Source organism: Carcharodon carcharias, chromosome 12 (genome assembly GCF_017639515.1).
Source record: "Carcharodon carcharias isolate sCarCar2 chromosome 12, sCarCar2.pri, whole genome shotgun sequence".
In the NCBI taxonomy this organism is placed as follows: domain Eukaryota; kingdom Metazoa; phylum Chordata; class Chondrichthyes; order Lamniformes; family Lamnidae; genus Carcharodon; species Carcharodon carcharias.
The window spans coordinates 63,414,462-63,431,676 of NC_054478.1; the positions used below are offsets into that span (position 1 = coordinate 63,414,462).

The 17,215-nt window shown below is 44.7% G+C and overlaps 1 protein-coding gene across 1 annotated transcript in view; it reads left to right on the forward strand.

Moving 5' to 3' along the window:
• Positions 1-17,215, forward strand: part of LOC121284686 (adenylate cyclase type 10-like) — a 254,061-nt gene that overhangs the window by 169,761 nt on the left and 67,085 nt on the right. The window contains exons 28-30 of the mRNA XM_041200243.1: positions 685-762; positions 6,818-6,919; positions 8,650-8,841. Coding sequence (XP_041056177.1) covers positions 685-762; positions 6,818-6,919; positions 8,650-8,841 — 372 coding nt within the window. The remainder of the gene's footprint in view (positions 1-684; positions 763-6,817; positions 6,920-8,649; positions 8,842-17,215) is intronic.

The window sequence follows — 17,215 nt, forward strand, 5'->3', positions numbered from 1 at the left end:
TTGATAGAGCTTCTTGGATGTATCCAGCAGCTGTGCTTCCTTAATGGCTGGCTTCGTCTTCCCTTCTCACATTCCTCTGATGGTTAAACGCTCAATGAGACCACCACTAATATGATCCCAATGTCTAGCATGGTCTTGTGTAAAAGCGCACCATGAGCTACTGGTTCCAACTCTAACTTTTCAATAAAATCTTCATGAGTTCTCTCAGCTAAGCCTTCATCTCCACCTTGAAATTCTAATAAGTTTGAGGTTCCCCCAGAAATGGCCCTGGAGTCCAGTCATAGGCTCCACCCACATTGCCTCAGACCTCTCCTGTGGCTATTTGTTCCTAGTTTCATTTTTAAACTGTCATTGATTTGGGGACTCAACATGGTGGTGCTGCACTTCTACTTCCAGACTAGCTTTGACCCTCCCCCTGTCACCGTTTACACCCCACAATCATCCTGCGCAGGTAGACCTCCCTCCGGCCACTCTCCAGCCTGCTCCAATAACCCTGGAACCCAGAGTGATTGTTGTGGATATTTCTGCCTTCCCCACTGAACCCATAACTGTTGATGTACCCATGCCCCATGTGGACCTCACCCCTCCTCACCTTGAGGCTGTGTGCACAGTCACAAATAGAGGTGTCCCTCCCCCACCATGAGAGCTTTGAGTTATTTGTTATTATGTTTTCCCCGTTTACAGACTGCAGATGCCTCCCCTGACCATGACTATACCACCTGCGACCCAGTACCCAGCCAGCCACCCGCAGGACCACTATATGTGAGGCACTGACCACATCCCACACACCACCGGGTGCACGACTCCCATTGAACAGATAGGCCTTGCCCCTCCCAGAACTAAAACTAAAGCGTGCATGCCACAGGACTGACTTTAATCTCTCACTCTCACCAATTAGCTTCAGCCCCAGGATTGACTGTCTGACACTCATCCCCCTGCCTGCTTCAGGACTCATCCCAACACCCCCCAAGTCTTGAGTCTACGTGAACCCCTTCCCTCTTGTGCAACTCTAACCCACCCCTTTCCTCAGCCTAAAGTCTCCATGCACCCTCTCCCTCTTGTGCCATACGCACTTGACCCACACCCTTCCCGAGTCTGTGTGCACCCCTTCCATGTCGGGCTCCAGCTCCCCCAACCCTAGTCATTTCACTGCCTGCCATCTTCCCCTGTTCCCTTCACCCTCACGTCTCTGCCCATTCCTCCCTCCTCACCCACACCTCCCCCCTCCCCGTCATCCCCATGCTGGTCTCTGCTGGTGGAGTGCAGCCCTGCCTGCGCCCCGCAGCACCCAGTGCGAGCAACCCTGCCTGTACCCCACAGCACCCAGTGTGATCAGCCCTACCTGTGTCCTGCAGCACCCAGTGTGAACAGCCCTGCCTGTACCCTGCAGCACCCAGTGTGAACATTCCTGCCTGTGCCCTGCAGCACCCAGTGTGAACATTCCTGCCTGTACCCCACAGCACCCAGTGTGAGCAGCCCTGCCTGTACCCTGCAGCACCCAGTGTGAACAGCCCTGCCTGTACCCTGCAGCACCCAGTGTGAACATTCCTGCCTGTACCCCACAGCACCCAGTGTGAACAGCCCTGACTGTACCCTGCAGCACCCAGTGTGAACAGCCCTGCCTGTACCCTGCAGCACCCAGTGTGAACAGCCCTGCCTGTACCCTGCAGCACCCAGTGCGAACAGCCCTGCCTGTACCCTGCAGCACCCAGTGTGAACAGCCCTGCCTGTACCCTGCAGCACCCAGTGTGAACAGCCCTGCCTGTACCACGCAGCACCCAGTGCGAACAGCCCTGCCTGTGCCCTGCAGCACCCAGTGCGAACAGCCCTGCCTGTGCCCTGCAGCACCCAGTGTGAACAGCCCTGCCTGTACCCTGCAGCACCCAGTGCGAACATTCCTGCCTGTGCCCTGCAGCGTCCAGTGTAAACAGCCCTGCCTGTACCCTGCAGCACCCAGTGTGAACACCCCTGCCTGTACCCTGCAGCACCCAGTGTGAACACCCCTGCCTGTACCCTGCAGCACCCAGTGCGAACATTCCTGCCTGTGCCCTGCAGCACCCTGTGTAAACAGCCCTGCCTGTACCCTGCAGCACCCAGTGTGAACAGCCCTGCCTGTACCCTGCAGCACCCAGTGCGAACATTCCTGCCTGTGCCCTGCAGCACCCTGTGTAAACAGCCCTGCCTGTATCCTGCAGCACCCAGTGTGAACACCCCTGCCTGTGCCCTGCAGCACCCAGTGCGAACATTCCTGCCTGTGCCCTGCAGCACCCTGTGTAAACAGCCCTGCCTATACCCTGCAGCACCCAGTGTGAACAGCCCTGCCTGTGCCCTGCAGCACCCAGTGTGAACACCCCTGCTTGTGCCCTGCAGCACCCAGTGTGAACAGCCCTGCCTGTGCCCTGCAGCACCCAGTGTAAACAGCTCTGCCTGTGCCCTGCAGCACCCAGTGCGAACATTCCTGCCTGTACCCTGCAGCACCCAGTGTGAACAGTTCTGCCTGTGCCCTGCAGCCCCAGTGCGAACATTCCTGCCTGTGCCCTGCAGCACCCAGTGTGAACAGCTCTGCCTGTGCCCTGCAGCACCCAGTGCGAACATTCCTGCCTGTGCCTTGCAGCACCCAGTGTGAACATTCCTGCCTGTGCCCTGCAGCACCCAGTGCGAACAGCCCTGCCTGTGCCCTGCAGCACCCAGTGCGAACATTCCTGCCTGTGTCCTGCAGCACCCAGTGCGAACAGCCCTGCCTGTACCCTGCAGCACCCAGTGCAAACATTCCTGCCTGTGCCCTGCAGCACCCAGTGTGAACAGCCCTGCCTGTTCACTGCAGCACCCAGTGCGAACATTCCTGCCTGTGCCCTGCAGCACCCAGTGCGAACAGCCCTGCCTGTGCCCTGCAGCACCCAGTGCGAACAGCCCTGCCTGTGCCCTGCAGCACCCAGTACGAACATTCCTGCCTGTGCCCTGCAGCACCCAGTGTGAACACCCCTGCCTGTGCCCTGCAGCACCCAGTGTGAACAGCCCTGCCTGTACCCTGCAGCACCCAGTGTGAACAGCTCTGCCTGTGCCCTGCAGCACCCAGTGCGAACAGCCTTGCCTGTACCCTGCAGCACCCAGTGCGAACATTCCTGCCTGTGCCCTGCAGCACCCAGTGTGAACAGCCCTGCCTGTGCCCTGCAGCACCCAGTGTGAACACCCCTGCCTGTACCCTACAGCACCCAGTGTGAACAGCCCTGCCTGTATCCTGCAGCACCCTGTGTAAACAGCCCTGCCTGTGCCCTGCAGCACCCAGTGTGAACATTCCTGCCTGTGCCCTGCAGCACCCAGTGCGAACATTCCTGCTGTGCCCTGCAGCACCCAGTGCGAACATTCCTGCCTGTACCCTGCAGCACCCTGTGTAAACAGCCCTGCCTGTGCCCTGCAGCACCCAGTGTGAACCGCCCTGCCTGTACCCTACAGCATCCAGTGCGAACATTCCTGCCTGTTTCCCGCAGCACTCAGTGCGAACATTCCTGCCTGTGCCCTGCAGCACCCAGTGTGAACAGCCCTGCCTGTTTCCCGCAGCACTCAGTGCGAGCAGCCCTGCCTGTGCCCTGCAGCACCCAGTGTGAACAGCCCTGCCTGTTTCCCGCAGCACTAAGTGCGAGCAGCCCTGTCTCTGCCCCACAGCACCCAGTGTGGAGGGGCTGAATATCATGTGTGTGTTATTGTGACGGGGCAGATTACTGTGTGCATGTTAATGTAAAGGGGCTGATTATTGTGTGTGTGTTAGTTTGAAGTGGCTGATTATTGTATGTGTGTTAGTGTGAAGGGGCTGATTTCAGTACAAAAGGCAAGGCTGAGGCATTTGCAAAAATCTTCAGCCAGAAGTATTGATACAATTGTGAGGTTCATAACATTAATATGCTTTCAGATTTTATCTTTAAATTTATGGTAAATGAATGGGGTCTTGTGACCTATTCTGCAGTCTGCCTGAGAGTAAGCTTGGGTAGTTTGATGTTGGAGATCAAAGGACGGCTTGGATTGTTTTACTGAGAAGAAGATGCAAAATATTTATACTTGAAGACAATGGCAGCAGCCTCTAAGTTTACCATGAGTAGACTCAGAGTCTTCCAGCATCCCAGAAAGATGTTGATGGTGTCAGGTTGTAAACAGTTGTGTTGTAAACTGTCCATTTGCTTCTAAGATGAAAAGGAGTCGAGAACAAGGATAGCTAATTAGCATTTCTACCTAGATGTGAAGTTAATGGGCCATAACCTCTGAGCTCCCTAGTGTCCCCCGAAGATGCGCTGGGGAATCCCTCTCAGGCATTCCCAGGTAAAGGTTTGCACGGCAATTGCCCAGACCTGCACATTTCATCTGGACATACGAATATACCAATTAGGAGCAGAAGTAGGCCACCCAGCCCCTTCAGCATGCTCTGCCATTCAATAATATCAGGGATGATTTGAATGTAACCTCAACCCCACATTCCCACCTACCTCTGATAATCTTTCACCCCTTTGTTAATCAATAATCTATCTAGCCCTGCCTTAAAAATATTCAAAGACCCTGCTTCCACTGCCTTTTGAGGAAGAGAGTTCCAAAGACTCACAACCATCTAATAGAAAAAAAATTACTCCTCATCTCTGTCTTAAATAAGTGACCCTTATTTTTAAACTGTAACTGCTAGTTCTAGATTCTCCCACAAGAGGAAACATCCTCTCCATGCCCACCCTGTCAACAGCCCTCAAGATCTTAAAGGCTTCAATTAAGTCACCTCTTACTCTTCTAAATTCCAGTGGATGCAAGCCTAAACTGTCCAGCCTTTCCTCATAATACAACCCTTCCATTCCTGGTGTTAATCTGATAAACCTTCTCTGAACTGCTTCTAACACATTTATATCTTTCTTTAAATAAGGAGACCAGTATTGTACACAGTACCTCAGATATGGTCTCACCAATGGAAACATAACCACTCTACTTATGTAATCAATTCCCCTCACAATAAATGATAACATTCTATTAGCTTTCCTAATTACTTGTTGTACCTACATACTGACCTTTTGTGATTCATGCACTAGGACACCCAGATTCCTCTGAATCTCAGAGCTCCTCAATCTCCCACCATTTAGATAAAAAGCTTCTTTTTTATTCTTCCTGCCAAAATGAACAATTTCACATTTGCCCACATTACACTCCATTTGCCAGATCTTTGCACATTGACTTAACCTATCAATGTCACTTTGTAGCCTCCTATCCCCCGATGTCCCCACCCCCCCACCCACCCCTTGACACCCCAACCCCAACCCACGATCTCCCCAATTACCACTGACCTCCAACCTTCCCACCCCCCGACCTCCGACCACCCCCCACCCCACCTCCGAACTTGCCCGCACCCCCGGACCTCGGACCCCCTCCAACCCTCCCAGACCTCGGATCCCCCCCACCCCCTGGCCCCCATAGACCACAGATTTATTTCTTCTAATTCCTGCGGGCTAGCACTTTCTGAATCTAGTTGGAAATTACAGCCCAACGTGTTTCATGTTGTTATGGGGAAGAAAGCAGAGGAAGCCATTTTTGAGACCAGGTTATAGGCTTCCCTAAAAATCAATGAACATCACACGCAGGCAGCAGTACTGTGTGGTCAACAGAGAGATGAGGCCACTTGACCTTATGAACTACCACAACCGGTTGCTGGAGGCAGGTGGTCTCTAGTCGTAAAATGTCTTTCATGTGTGTATATGTTTAGGTAAGTTGGGCTGCGGACTCATAAGACCATAAGACATAGGAGCAGAAATTAGACCATTCGGCCCATCGAGTCTGCTCCGCCATTCAATCATGGCTGATAAGTTTCTCAACCCCATTCTCCTGCCTTCTCCCCGTAACCTTTGATCCCCTTACCAATCAAGAACCTGTCTATCTCGGTCTTAAATACACTCAATGACCTGGCCTCCACAGCCTTCTGTAGCAATGCATTCCATAGATTCACCACTCTCGAGCTAAAGAAGTTTCTCCTCATCTCTGTTCTAAAAGGTCTTCCCTTTACTCTGAGGCTGTGCCCTCGGGTCCTAGTCTCTCCTACTAATGGAAACATCTTCTCCATGTCCACTCCAACCAGGCTTTTCAGTATTCTGTAAGTTTCAATCAGATCCCCCCTTATCCTTCTAAATTCCATCGAGTATAGACCCAGAGTCCTCAAATGTTCCTCATATGTTAAGCCTTTCATTCCTGGGATTGTTCTCATGAACCGCCTCTGGACCCTCTCCAGGGCCAGAATATCCTTCCTGAGATACAGAGCCCAAAATTGCTCACAATATTCTAAATGTGGTCTGACCAGAGCCTTATAAAGCCTCAGCAGCACATCCCTGCTTTTATATTCTAGTCCTCTCGAAATAAATGTCATGGAACACTCAGCAAGAGCCCCTACAACTAAGTTCATTTGTTTTTATATATTTAAATAAAACAATGACACTTTGAAATGCATGTTTCGAGTACTCTCTAAAGAGGTATCGAGCTAACCCTCTGATCAAATATTTTACAGACAGTATCAAAGTTCACATATGAACAGGTAGTATGTTAGCAGGATACCAGAGGTGGCTGGCATCCTGGAAATAGTAGAACTGTACTTTGGCAAATCGTAAATACCTTCAGAGAATGGAGGAAAAATTAGCAAAAAGAGCAGAAATCCCAGTGATAATCTTTTTTTAAATAACTGTCATTTTTGGTTCTGCTTCCCAATGACCTGCACATGAACAATAGCTTACAGATTATAATGTTCAACAGCTTTATTTATAGTGAGGGATATTATTGAAAAACAATGAAACATTATTTGTTCCATTAGATTATCCTACAAAGGACTTATATCCTAGCACAACTGATGGACTGCAAACAGACAAATCAACCAGCTTTACTGGTGCAAATGCCTTCTGGAATTCTGATCAAGGTAATCAATAAAAGTGATAGGTGCAAATGGAATAAACAATAGAAATGATTAAGATTGCTGAGAATTATATCCTTGAGTTTAAGCCAATCCAAATTAGCTTTATTTTTATAATTCAGATTTGAAATTGCTTGCTATAATATTAAAATAAAATGGCCTGTCGCATGCACAATGGGAAAGTTTTCTGTTTGATTCTGCAATAGCATTTTGAAGTTCTCAACCCTTCATGTTTAATGAGCTTCATCATTAGTGATAACAATCAAAATGTGGTTGGTGGATTTTTTTTTCTGTTTTCTCTTTCTGTCTATTCAGAGTTGTAATTAATGCACAGTCCTGGAAGTCAAGTGTATATTACCCAACGTGTTTGATGGTTACAGAAAATTCTCTTTACTTGCATGTTAACTTTATTTTCAGGGACTTGAATTCAGAATATCTAAATTTTGGAATGAAAGTGTGAATTAATATGGGATGCTAACTTTCACATGCTTTCACCTCCTATTACTGAAACCTTTTAGGCTCGATATTCTTCTATTTGTCTGACAATTTATTTGGTGGCCAGCAGAAGAGAATCAAAGGGTTGAGGCCCAAAGCCAAGTCTTGACTCTAAATATATTCTAACAGATCTTCCCTGCCAGATGCAAAAGAATTGGATAAGAAAGAATTCATTCAGGGCCACTTTTTCCTCAGATACTGCCTAATATAGACCAACTGGTAAGAGAACATCTAAGAGGTATAGGCATTTTTGGCTTGCTCATCAAAGCTTCCAACCAAAGAGACCAAAAGCACCCAGGGAAACATTTAAATTCTATCACTTAAAGTTCTTAACTTTTTTTTAGTTTATAGAGTTATATAAGGATTTTAAGTTTTAAAGTTTCTTTAATTTTACTTCTGGTATGCCAAAAGAATGTTTAAGAATTTATGCATTTTTAAAGTCTTCAGTTTTTTAAAATTTAATCTTGCAGACCAGATTTTCGATCTTGAGACAGGTAGCTCGAGTTGAGATGGTCTTACCTTGACAACTATAGTCAAATCATTAAACCTCTTACCACACTACATCTATGACCTGGGAGTAATGCTACACACATCAAACACATCGCTGATTTCCTCTCATGGCTTTCACTATGAGCTTGGATGGCTTCCTACCCTCCAGTGTTAAAGGATGTCCATTCTCCTCTTCATTTCCTACACCAAGGTCTCCAGTACAGCACGGGAGGCTGGTTGCCCGCTTTCGCACAGTTTCAACCATTTCATTGTTTTCCTTAGTAATTCTTCACAGCAATTCTTTCAACCTTTGAGCGTTGTGGGTTCCACCTGATACTATCATCATTCCTACTTTCCCCCTCATGCAATGTGCAGCCAGTGAACTGTGCAGGTACTGCTGGCTACACAGACAGATCATTAAAATGAACAAGCTCTGTGGATTTCATGGCAGCCTATACTCCTAACATGTATCATTGGTTAATAGTGCACCGCCCCCACAATGCAGATTTTTTCATGCTATTGAATCTCGAGTTCATTGATTTGCAATAATTTTAAAGAAATTTGCCCATTTAGTATAGAATCATGGCATACTATTTTTAATCTTTCAGCTCCAGTCATCCAAAGTATGGAAATATCAACTGGCAGGTAAAATGAAATATTGTAAAGTTTTAAAGCATTTGTAAGTTGCTCTTTGTTCAGTGAAATAACAATAAATTTGCTCCTTTAGTCATGATTTAGAATTCATTCAAAAGATGGATGTGATTCTCAAAGAATGTGAAGGAAACAGTCAGCTGTATGCCAAAGACTGTGAATGTAAACCAATAATGGAATCTATTTATTGTTCCCTTGTTCGTCACTGGATGGGAGCTGGAAATGTGGCAAAGACGTTCTTCTATCTGCTTGAAACTGCGGCAGCCGCCTTGCAATTATCCAATAACTTGATGGTATGTTTTCAGATAGCATTCATATTTAAGCAATGACAGTTTAATAATATGTTTACAAAAACAATGTTCTTGCGGCCCAGTAAGCAATTGGATACGTAGCAGAAGTACCACATATATCTTTCTAGCCTATGGAATTCAAGATCAAGAGTATCTGCTCTTCCATTGAGTAGCTAGTAAAATAATGCAATATAATTGGATTTCCACCAAAGCTTTGGGCATCAAATGTTTCAGATTCTGTTCTACTCTGACAGATGAATAAGATTAAGGGCAGAATTTTAGGTCAGTGTGCAGGCGCACGCCCAACCCGGTCGGACGCGAAATCACGTGAGATGACATCAGGCAAGTGTCCCGATGTCACCTTGGGCTTGCGCAATATTTCGGTCAGTACGCACATGCAAAAGTCGGAAGCGCACTCGCCGAGAATTAAGAGGCCAATCAGTGTAATTAAAGGTGCATTTGTCTCTGATTTTTCCTGGTCCATCCAACCTTATGGTAGGTGACCAGGTGAATTAGCCAGGCAGACTTTGCATTTTTCATGAAATCTCATCCAAGCGTGGGATGAGGTTTCCGATATTAAATTCAGAAAGTAAAAATCTATGGACAGCATTTTTATCATGTATATGTTCAGGTGACTGATTGTGATACCTGGATATTTTTTCCTGATTTTCAAAACTTAATTGTTTTCAAGTATTCAGCTCCCTGAGGCAGCTCTCTGCCTTCGGGGAACTTTCATTCAATGCTCACCCGCGCCCTCACTTACCTCAGTGCCCGCCCTCCTCCCGTTCCCACCCTGGCAGCACTGAGCATTTCAGTGCTCGGCCGGGAGCCAGTCGTGTGCGGCCGTCCATTCCCTGGCCAATCCTGGGCCCGCTGATCGTGCCCGCCCACTGACCTAAAAATCCTGCCCCAAGAGAGAGATTGTAGTACGAGGATATGAATATAAAAGCTCCAAGAGACAATCAAAGTTCAGAAATTTTAAACTGAAACAAGAATTGGGAACATGGGACAGAATCTTCGGTTCGGTGAGCTGGGGCTGGGCCTGATCATCGAGGCGTAAAATGACGCGGGTTGACGGCGGGCATGCGTCCCGATGTCACTGAGCATCATTTAGATTTTCAGTTCGGCGGGTGCGCAACTGAGTTGGCTGCATGCCCGCCGAACGGTCAAAGCCCTATTAATGCCTGTTAAAACACAATTAAAGCAATCAGCTGAGCTTAAGGTTGGCGGGCAGGCAAAGAGCCCAGGCGGCCTTCGCATTTTTCATGGAACCTCATCCATAGGCGGGATGAGGTTCCATGAATGATTTAAAATTTTCAGAAAATTTTTTAATTAAAATTAATGCACATGTCTCAGCTAATCTGACAGTTTTACATGAGAGGAGATGTTGTAAAAAAATTTTCAACACTTTATTAAACAGTTTAAACTTAAAACTAATCTCTGTGCCTCAGGGAGATATCTGCGCTCTTTCGCGCCTGACTCAGGCAACCAACCCACCCCCAACCGCACCCGCACAGGGAGTGCACGGCGCTTCCGGGCATGCATCATGCTGAGCGGACCTTAATTGGCCTGCCCACGAAAAATGGTGGCGCCCAGCCAATCGGCTGCGCACCCGCCCCAGCACAACTCCCACCCCCGATGGGGAGAAAATTCTTCCCTTGATGTGAGTAATTTCCGCCTTCACTGCTTAGTTGCTAACCAGTAGTGAATCGCCTGACTATAATAGAGGCCACTGAATGAAAATGAAAATCAGACGGGTTCTACAACAAGTGGGCACCCCACTCAATTGATTTACTGCCCAAGTGGTAAAGTTGAAAATTACCACCAGTTACAGACAGGATGGGGTTTAATTTAAACAGCACTAATTTCTCCTCTCATCACCTGTCCGTAAACAGAAAGGTGTTTTGATTTGTTTCCCTCTTTATAAGTGGTGACGTATTTCCCAGCCTCTTGGTTTTGATGCAATCCAATTTTCTATTAATAGCACCACAGCAAACTTGAGATAGGGTGAACTCAAAGGATTAGTTTATTTGCACCCATTAAAAACACAAAAGTGGTTTTGCAGCATCCCCCTCGTGTTCATATTGTAAAGAGAGGGATAGAGAAAAGATTTACATTACAGAGACTACAGAGAAAAGAAATATTGTATCGAGTGATCGTATTCTCGGAGACCAGTCATCTTAAGAATGGCAGTCCTGGTTCCCAAAGTGGATTCCAGAGTCCAGAATCAAAGTCCAATGAGGTATTCTTTGACGGAGGTTGGTGGGCTGGTAACTGATGCTGGATAATTCACTTTTCTGATGGTGTTGGCTTCACATGATAAGATAGGTATGCAGAGATTAATCAGTCCTGTAGACAATGGCACAGATTTCTAGCAGAAGCAGGGTATATGGGGCTAGGTGTTCAACCTGGGCCAGAGTTCCTTCAGTATGGCCTGCTAGTCAGATATTAAACAGCAGACTGAGCTATACAGTTTAGCATGGCAACATGTTACACAAGCCATAGGCCCATGTCACATGACATCATACCTCACCAGCTGACCTTTGACTCAGGATATGTAGCCATTGTCTCAGTTCCAAAGACTCTTAATAGTCTTAGCCATTAGGAATTGAAAGGAAGGTTGGAGGGCCTTTGTCTTAGCAGATGATCCATCTCCTTCTGGCCAGCCTGGGTGATTAAATGCAGATGGCCTTTGTATAGCTCTCTTTGAAGTTGGACTGTACAGTCCATAGGAAGTCATTGGTGGCTCCTCAGAGATAGCGAGGTGTGGGTTTTCCTAAAACTGCAGGTGTATTACAAGGAAGTTCCTGACATGCAGTGCTGGGAAAAGTGACCTGCCATTGATGGGTGGAGCAGATGATTACAAACTGGTTTCATGATGTTGTGAAACCCATATTTGGCCTTCCCGCCATATTGTCTGCTCACTCCAGCCATGACGCCCGACATTAGCAGGCATAGAAAATTCTGCAATTTGAGATCCAGAGTGGGGTTAAACAAGGTATGTTCTGGCACTGACACTATTTGGCATATTCATGACTTTGCTGCCTCCAGGGTCTACAGAGAGGGTCTGGTTACATACCAGAACCGAGAGGAAGGTGTTCAGCCTTGCTCATCTGAAATTCAAGACAAGAGTGCACCAAGTGCTCATCAGAGAGTTGCTTTACGCTGATGATGCTGCATTGGCATTCCATACTGAAGAACACCTGCAGCAGCATTTGGACAGACTCTCTCATGCCTGTAAACAGTTTAGTTTGACCATCAGCATCAGGAAGACAAATATCATGGTCTAGAATGTTGCAATACCACCATCTATCAGTATTGATGATGTAACGCTGGAATTGTTGAAAGCTCCACACAGCTTAGCTCCACAATCAGCAGCAATCTGCCACTTGATACTGAAATCAATGTGCATCGCAAAAGCTGCAGCAGTTATGTCCAAGCTGTGTAAGAGAGTTTAGAACAACAGTGACCCAACTGAGAACACCAAACTGTGGGTCTACCAAGCCTGCATCCTAAGTGCACCCCTCCTCCTACAATGGTGAGACCTGGATAACAAATGCTAGGCAGGAAAAAGGCTGAACCTTCTCCACCTTCGCTGTCACAGACATATCCTGGGCATCTTTTGATAGGACAAAGTCACCAACTCAGAGGCCCTGGAGTGTGCTAATTCCATCAGCATACACTCATTGTTAAGCCAATGTCTGCACTGACTCAACCATGTTTATAGGATAGATGATGGCTTTATACCGAAAGACCTTTAGTCTCGTGAATTAATCACGGGGTCATGACCTTTTGGGCATCTAAACCTCTGTTACAATGACACCTGCAAACAAGCTGTGTAAACTGGAAGCCAGTCGCTGAAAGTCATGACCTCACAGTGCAGTTAGGAAGTGAATTCCAGGATTTTGCACTGTCGACAATACCTTCCATTACCTTGTTGATGACCAATAGGAGGCTGATGGGCGAAAATTGGTCGGATTAGTTAGGACATACCTGGGCACTTTTCCACATTGTCAGGTAAATGCTAGTGTTGTACCTGTACTAGAACAGCTTGGCTAGGGATGTGGCTCATTCGGGACCACAAGTCTTCAGTACTATTCCCGGAATGTTGTCAGAGCCCACAGCCTTTGCAGTATCTGCTGCTTTCAGCTGTTTCTTGATATCACGTGGAGTGAATCCAATTGGCCGAGGTACCTGTGATGCTGGAGACCTCAGGAAGAGGCCAAAATGGATCTTCCACTCAGCACTTCTAGCTGAAGATAGTGGCAAATGCTTTAGCCTTATCTTCTGCACTGATGCTGGGTTCCACCATCATTGAAGTTAGGATCTTGGTTAGTTGCTTAATTATCCACCTCCAATCATGAATGGATGTGGCAGGATGTTATGGCGTGGCAGATGACATGTGCCAGGCAAATCAAACCCACAAGGGAAACTTGATCACGCGGTCACAATGGTTTTGCAATTTTTTATTTTAATGCAGTCCGTACAGCAAGAATTGTCCTGCATTTGGGGGTGGTCATGCAAGGGACTATGTTCTTTCTCTTAAAAAAAGGTTAAAAGTCAAATGTTATTCTTTCCTATTATGTGTTAGAAACATCTTGCAAAATGATATGAAGATATTTTTGAAACTCTATTCCAAGCTAAGCAGGCACATGTATATTTAATTTTTAAATACAACTCATGCTATACAACTGGAAAAAAACGACTAGAGATTTTTTAGAAAACTAAATTAAACATTTATTAACAAAGTAAAAGATTTCTAGCACATATATAGGTCTACTATTAAACCCCCAATTAACCTGGCTTCTAATTACACCCCCGTTAAGGCAATGTTAAAAAATAGATTCAAAGAGATCCAGGCAAGTCAACACAATACCCTGGAGAGTAGAATTTAAAATGGCTTTTCCCAGCTTCGGTTTCTGTAGACAGCAGGCTTGATGCATTAATACCGGAGGCTTTTCACACTTCTGGTAGATCTTATAATGCCTTCTCTGACACACAGCTTCAATCTCCTTTATACATGTTTCTCCCTTTTAATGCAAATCCCTTTGTTCCCATATGTCCTTGAAACTTTACCTTTCTCATAATATAAATCTTTTCATGGTACCAATATTATTAGTATTAGGAAAAATAAACACACTGCTTGGCCTAGTTTCTCTGGCTAGGTGTAACTTCCTACCATCTCTTTGAAATTCAAACTACCCTGATTTATCTAAAAATGCAAATTCTCTGCATCTTCTAAAACTTCAGCCATGTTTATGTACTTAGCATTTCAAACCTAGCTTTTATTGATGAGTCAAAGCCTCCAGACCAGCTGTCTCCAATTCAATTAAATTCCCCCACCCACACACACACACACACACACACACACAAACTATCCAAATCCCACTATTAGCCAACTTTTACAATAAATCACAATAATATTATAAGAATTATTATATTTCCATTACACCTCCCTCCTTACGAGAAAATGGACTGTCATAATTTTAAAAGACGGCTTCATTTTCTTTACCCATCTTGCACTTCTTCCTATACCTACGCACACTATTACATTATCAGATGCATGCATTAACATAATATATATGCAAATCCATGGTATCAACAGAAATCATTCCGTCCAGTGTCTGGGTTCTAAATGTCAAGTTTTCCTTTGAGCTTTAAACTCTTGACAATGCATATGCAATTAGATTTTCTTGTCCAACCGCATGTATAATTTGTAGATTCAATGGTTGCAGTAATAAACTCCATCTGAACAGCCTTGCACTTCAGGCTCAAAATTTGTCCAGAAACTTTAAAGGATTGAGGTCTGTATAAACAATTGTTTCTGACAAATTGTTTGTGATGTAAATCTCAAAATGCTGCAATGCTACACCAGACCCAGAGACTCCTTTTCAATCGTTGAATGTCTTCTCTGTTGCACATTCAACTTCCATGAAAAATACCCTATCGGTTTCTCAATTCCAGTTTCATCTTCTTGCAACATTATGGTTCAAATGCCTATATCGCTTGCATCAGTGGCCAACTTAAATTGCTTGGCATAATTGGGTACTGCCAAAACTGGTGTCGCGTTCAATACCGTTTTCAAAGTGCCAAATGCCTTCTGACATTCCTGTGTCCATTGAAACTTCTTTGGATTTTTTAATAGTTCAGTCAGTGGAACAACAACACAGCTAGCATTTGATACAACTTTCAGGTAAAACCCACCCATGTCCAGAAATCTCAAAACTTCTTGTTTGGTTGTAGGCATGGCGAAATGCACGATAGCTTTGACTTTCACATCTCTCGGAGCCACCTTACCGTTTCCAATGGTATGCCTAGATGTACAACTTATGCTTTTGCAAATTCACTTTTAGCCAAGTTCATCACCAAATTAGCTCCTTGATAAATAAGTCTTCTAGATGCTGTGAATGGTCCTCCCACATTTGACTGAAAACTACCAAGTCATCAACATAAACAGCACAATTGTTTAGTCCTGCAATTACTTTGTTTGCCAGTCTTTGAAATGTTGTAGGTGCATTTTTCATATCAAATGGCATGACTTAAAACTGATATAGTCAATGTAGAATCACAAAAGCCAATATCTCCTTTGCACTATTCGATAACAGTACTTGCCAGTATTCTTTCAGCAATTCAATCTTTGTGATAAACTTTGATTGCTCGATTTTCTCAATGCAATCTTCCAACCATGGTATAGGATATGAATCTGCTTTTTTCACTGCATTCACCTTTCGATAGTCCACATACGGTATTTATGTTCATCCGATTTCACTACCATCATAATATGCGAGTTCCTGTTACTGCAACTAGACTCAATGATGTCATTTTGAAGCATGAATTCAATTTCTTTCTGTACTTGCAATAACTTTGCTGGATTTAATCTATAAAGATGTTGCCTTATCAATAATGAAACTTCAACACTCACATCATGTGTGGCTAAATTTGTCTTCCCCAGCTTATTCCCACAAATAGCTTTGTGTGACTGCAATAGCTTTTCCAAATCATGGCTGGAAGGTAACTCAACATTATATTTAAATTTTCGAGCACCCCTTCTTATCCAATTTAATTAGAGGAAAATCAATTTTAGAATTCTTCATTTCCACTTCTTTCTCCTTATCTACCACCACTAATATCTCCTTTTGGTCCTCTTCCCTACTAAAGTACTTTTTAAGCATATTTACATGACACACCCCCTGCTTCTTTCCTCTACCTAGAATGTTTATTAAATAATTTACTCCACTCAGTTTCTTTTCAATCCTGTAAGGCCAATAAACCTTGTCTTTAATGAGTCACCCAGTACTGGTAACAGAAACATGAGCTGTAGCTTTCCTATCTGCCTTCACTGTCATCACTTAATGTGATATCTTTAAATGTTCTCCAGCTAATTAACGTGCTCTGTCTAATCTTTCTCTGAAATTTGATAAATAACCCAGGAGATTAGTTTACGAATTTTGATCCACCAATTTCTCATGAATCAATTTCAGTCATCCCCTTACCTCATCCAGTTGATGCATTGGGAACATCCCTAATAGCAAATAACAAGAATGGAAGTCCCCTATCCCAATCTTGTGGATAGTCCTGACTATACACCGTGGTCATAGTTTTTAAAGTTTGATGCGATCTTTCCAAAGCCCCTTTGTGATTCAGAATGATAAGCTGTTGGCTTAAACAGTTTTATCCCCAATTGTTCATTACTTCCTTAAACAGCTGTGACATGAAATTTGAACCTTGATCTGATTATATTTCTTTTGGTAAACAATATCTTGTAAAAAATTTAGTCAACTCTTTCACAGTTCTTTTTGTTGTAATATTTTTCAAAGGTATCGATTCAGGGAACCTTGTAGACACATCCATTATTGTTAGTAAGTACTGATTTCCACCTTTTAGTCTTAGGGAGGGGCCTTACACAATCAATCATGACCCTAGCACAAGGTTCTCCAAATGCTTGAATTGGAATTAAAGGTGCCGGCTTAATCGCTGCTTGAGGTTTCCCTAACACCTGACATGTGTGACATGTTCTATAGAATTTAACTACATTTCTATGCAATCCAAGCCAATAGAAATGTTTTTATATTTTCGCCTGTGTCATTCTAATTCCTAAATTCGCACCCCCGCCATTGGAATTTCATAAGCTATTCTCAATATTTCATTTCTATATCTAAGTGGTATAACAGTCTGATGTACCTCCTCCAGTTTTCATCTGCTGAAACCTGATACAGCCACCAATTTATCATTAACACATTACCCTTAAGGTAATAACATTTTGGAATACATCCTGCCTCTGTTTCTAAGTAAGCTGTCTGATTTAACTGTTTTATTTGTGGATCCTCTATCTGTAACTCTACCAACTGCCTTGAGCCTTTTCATTTATTTTGCTTGC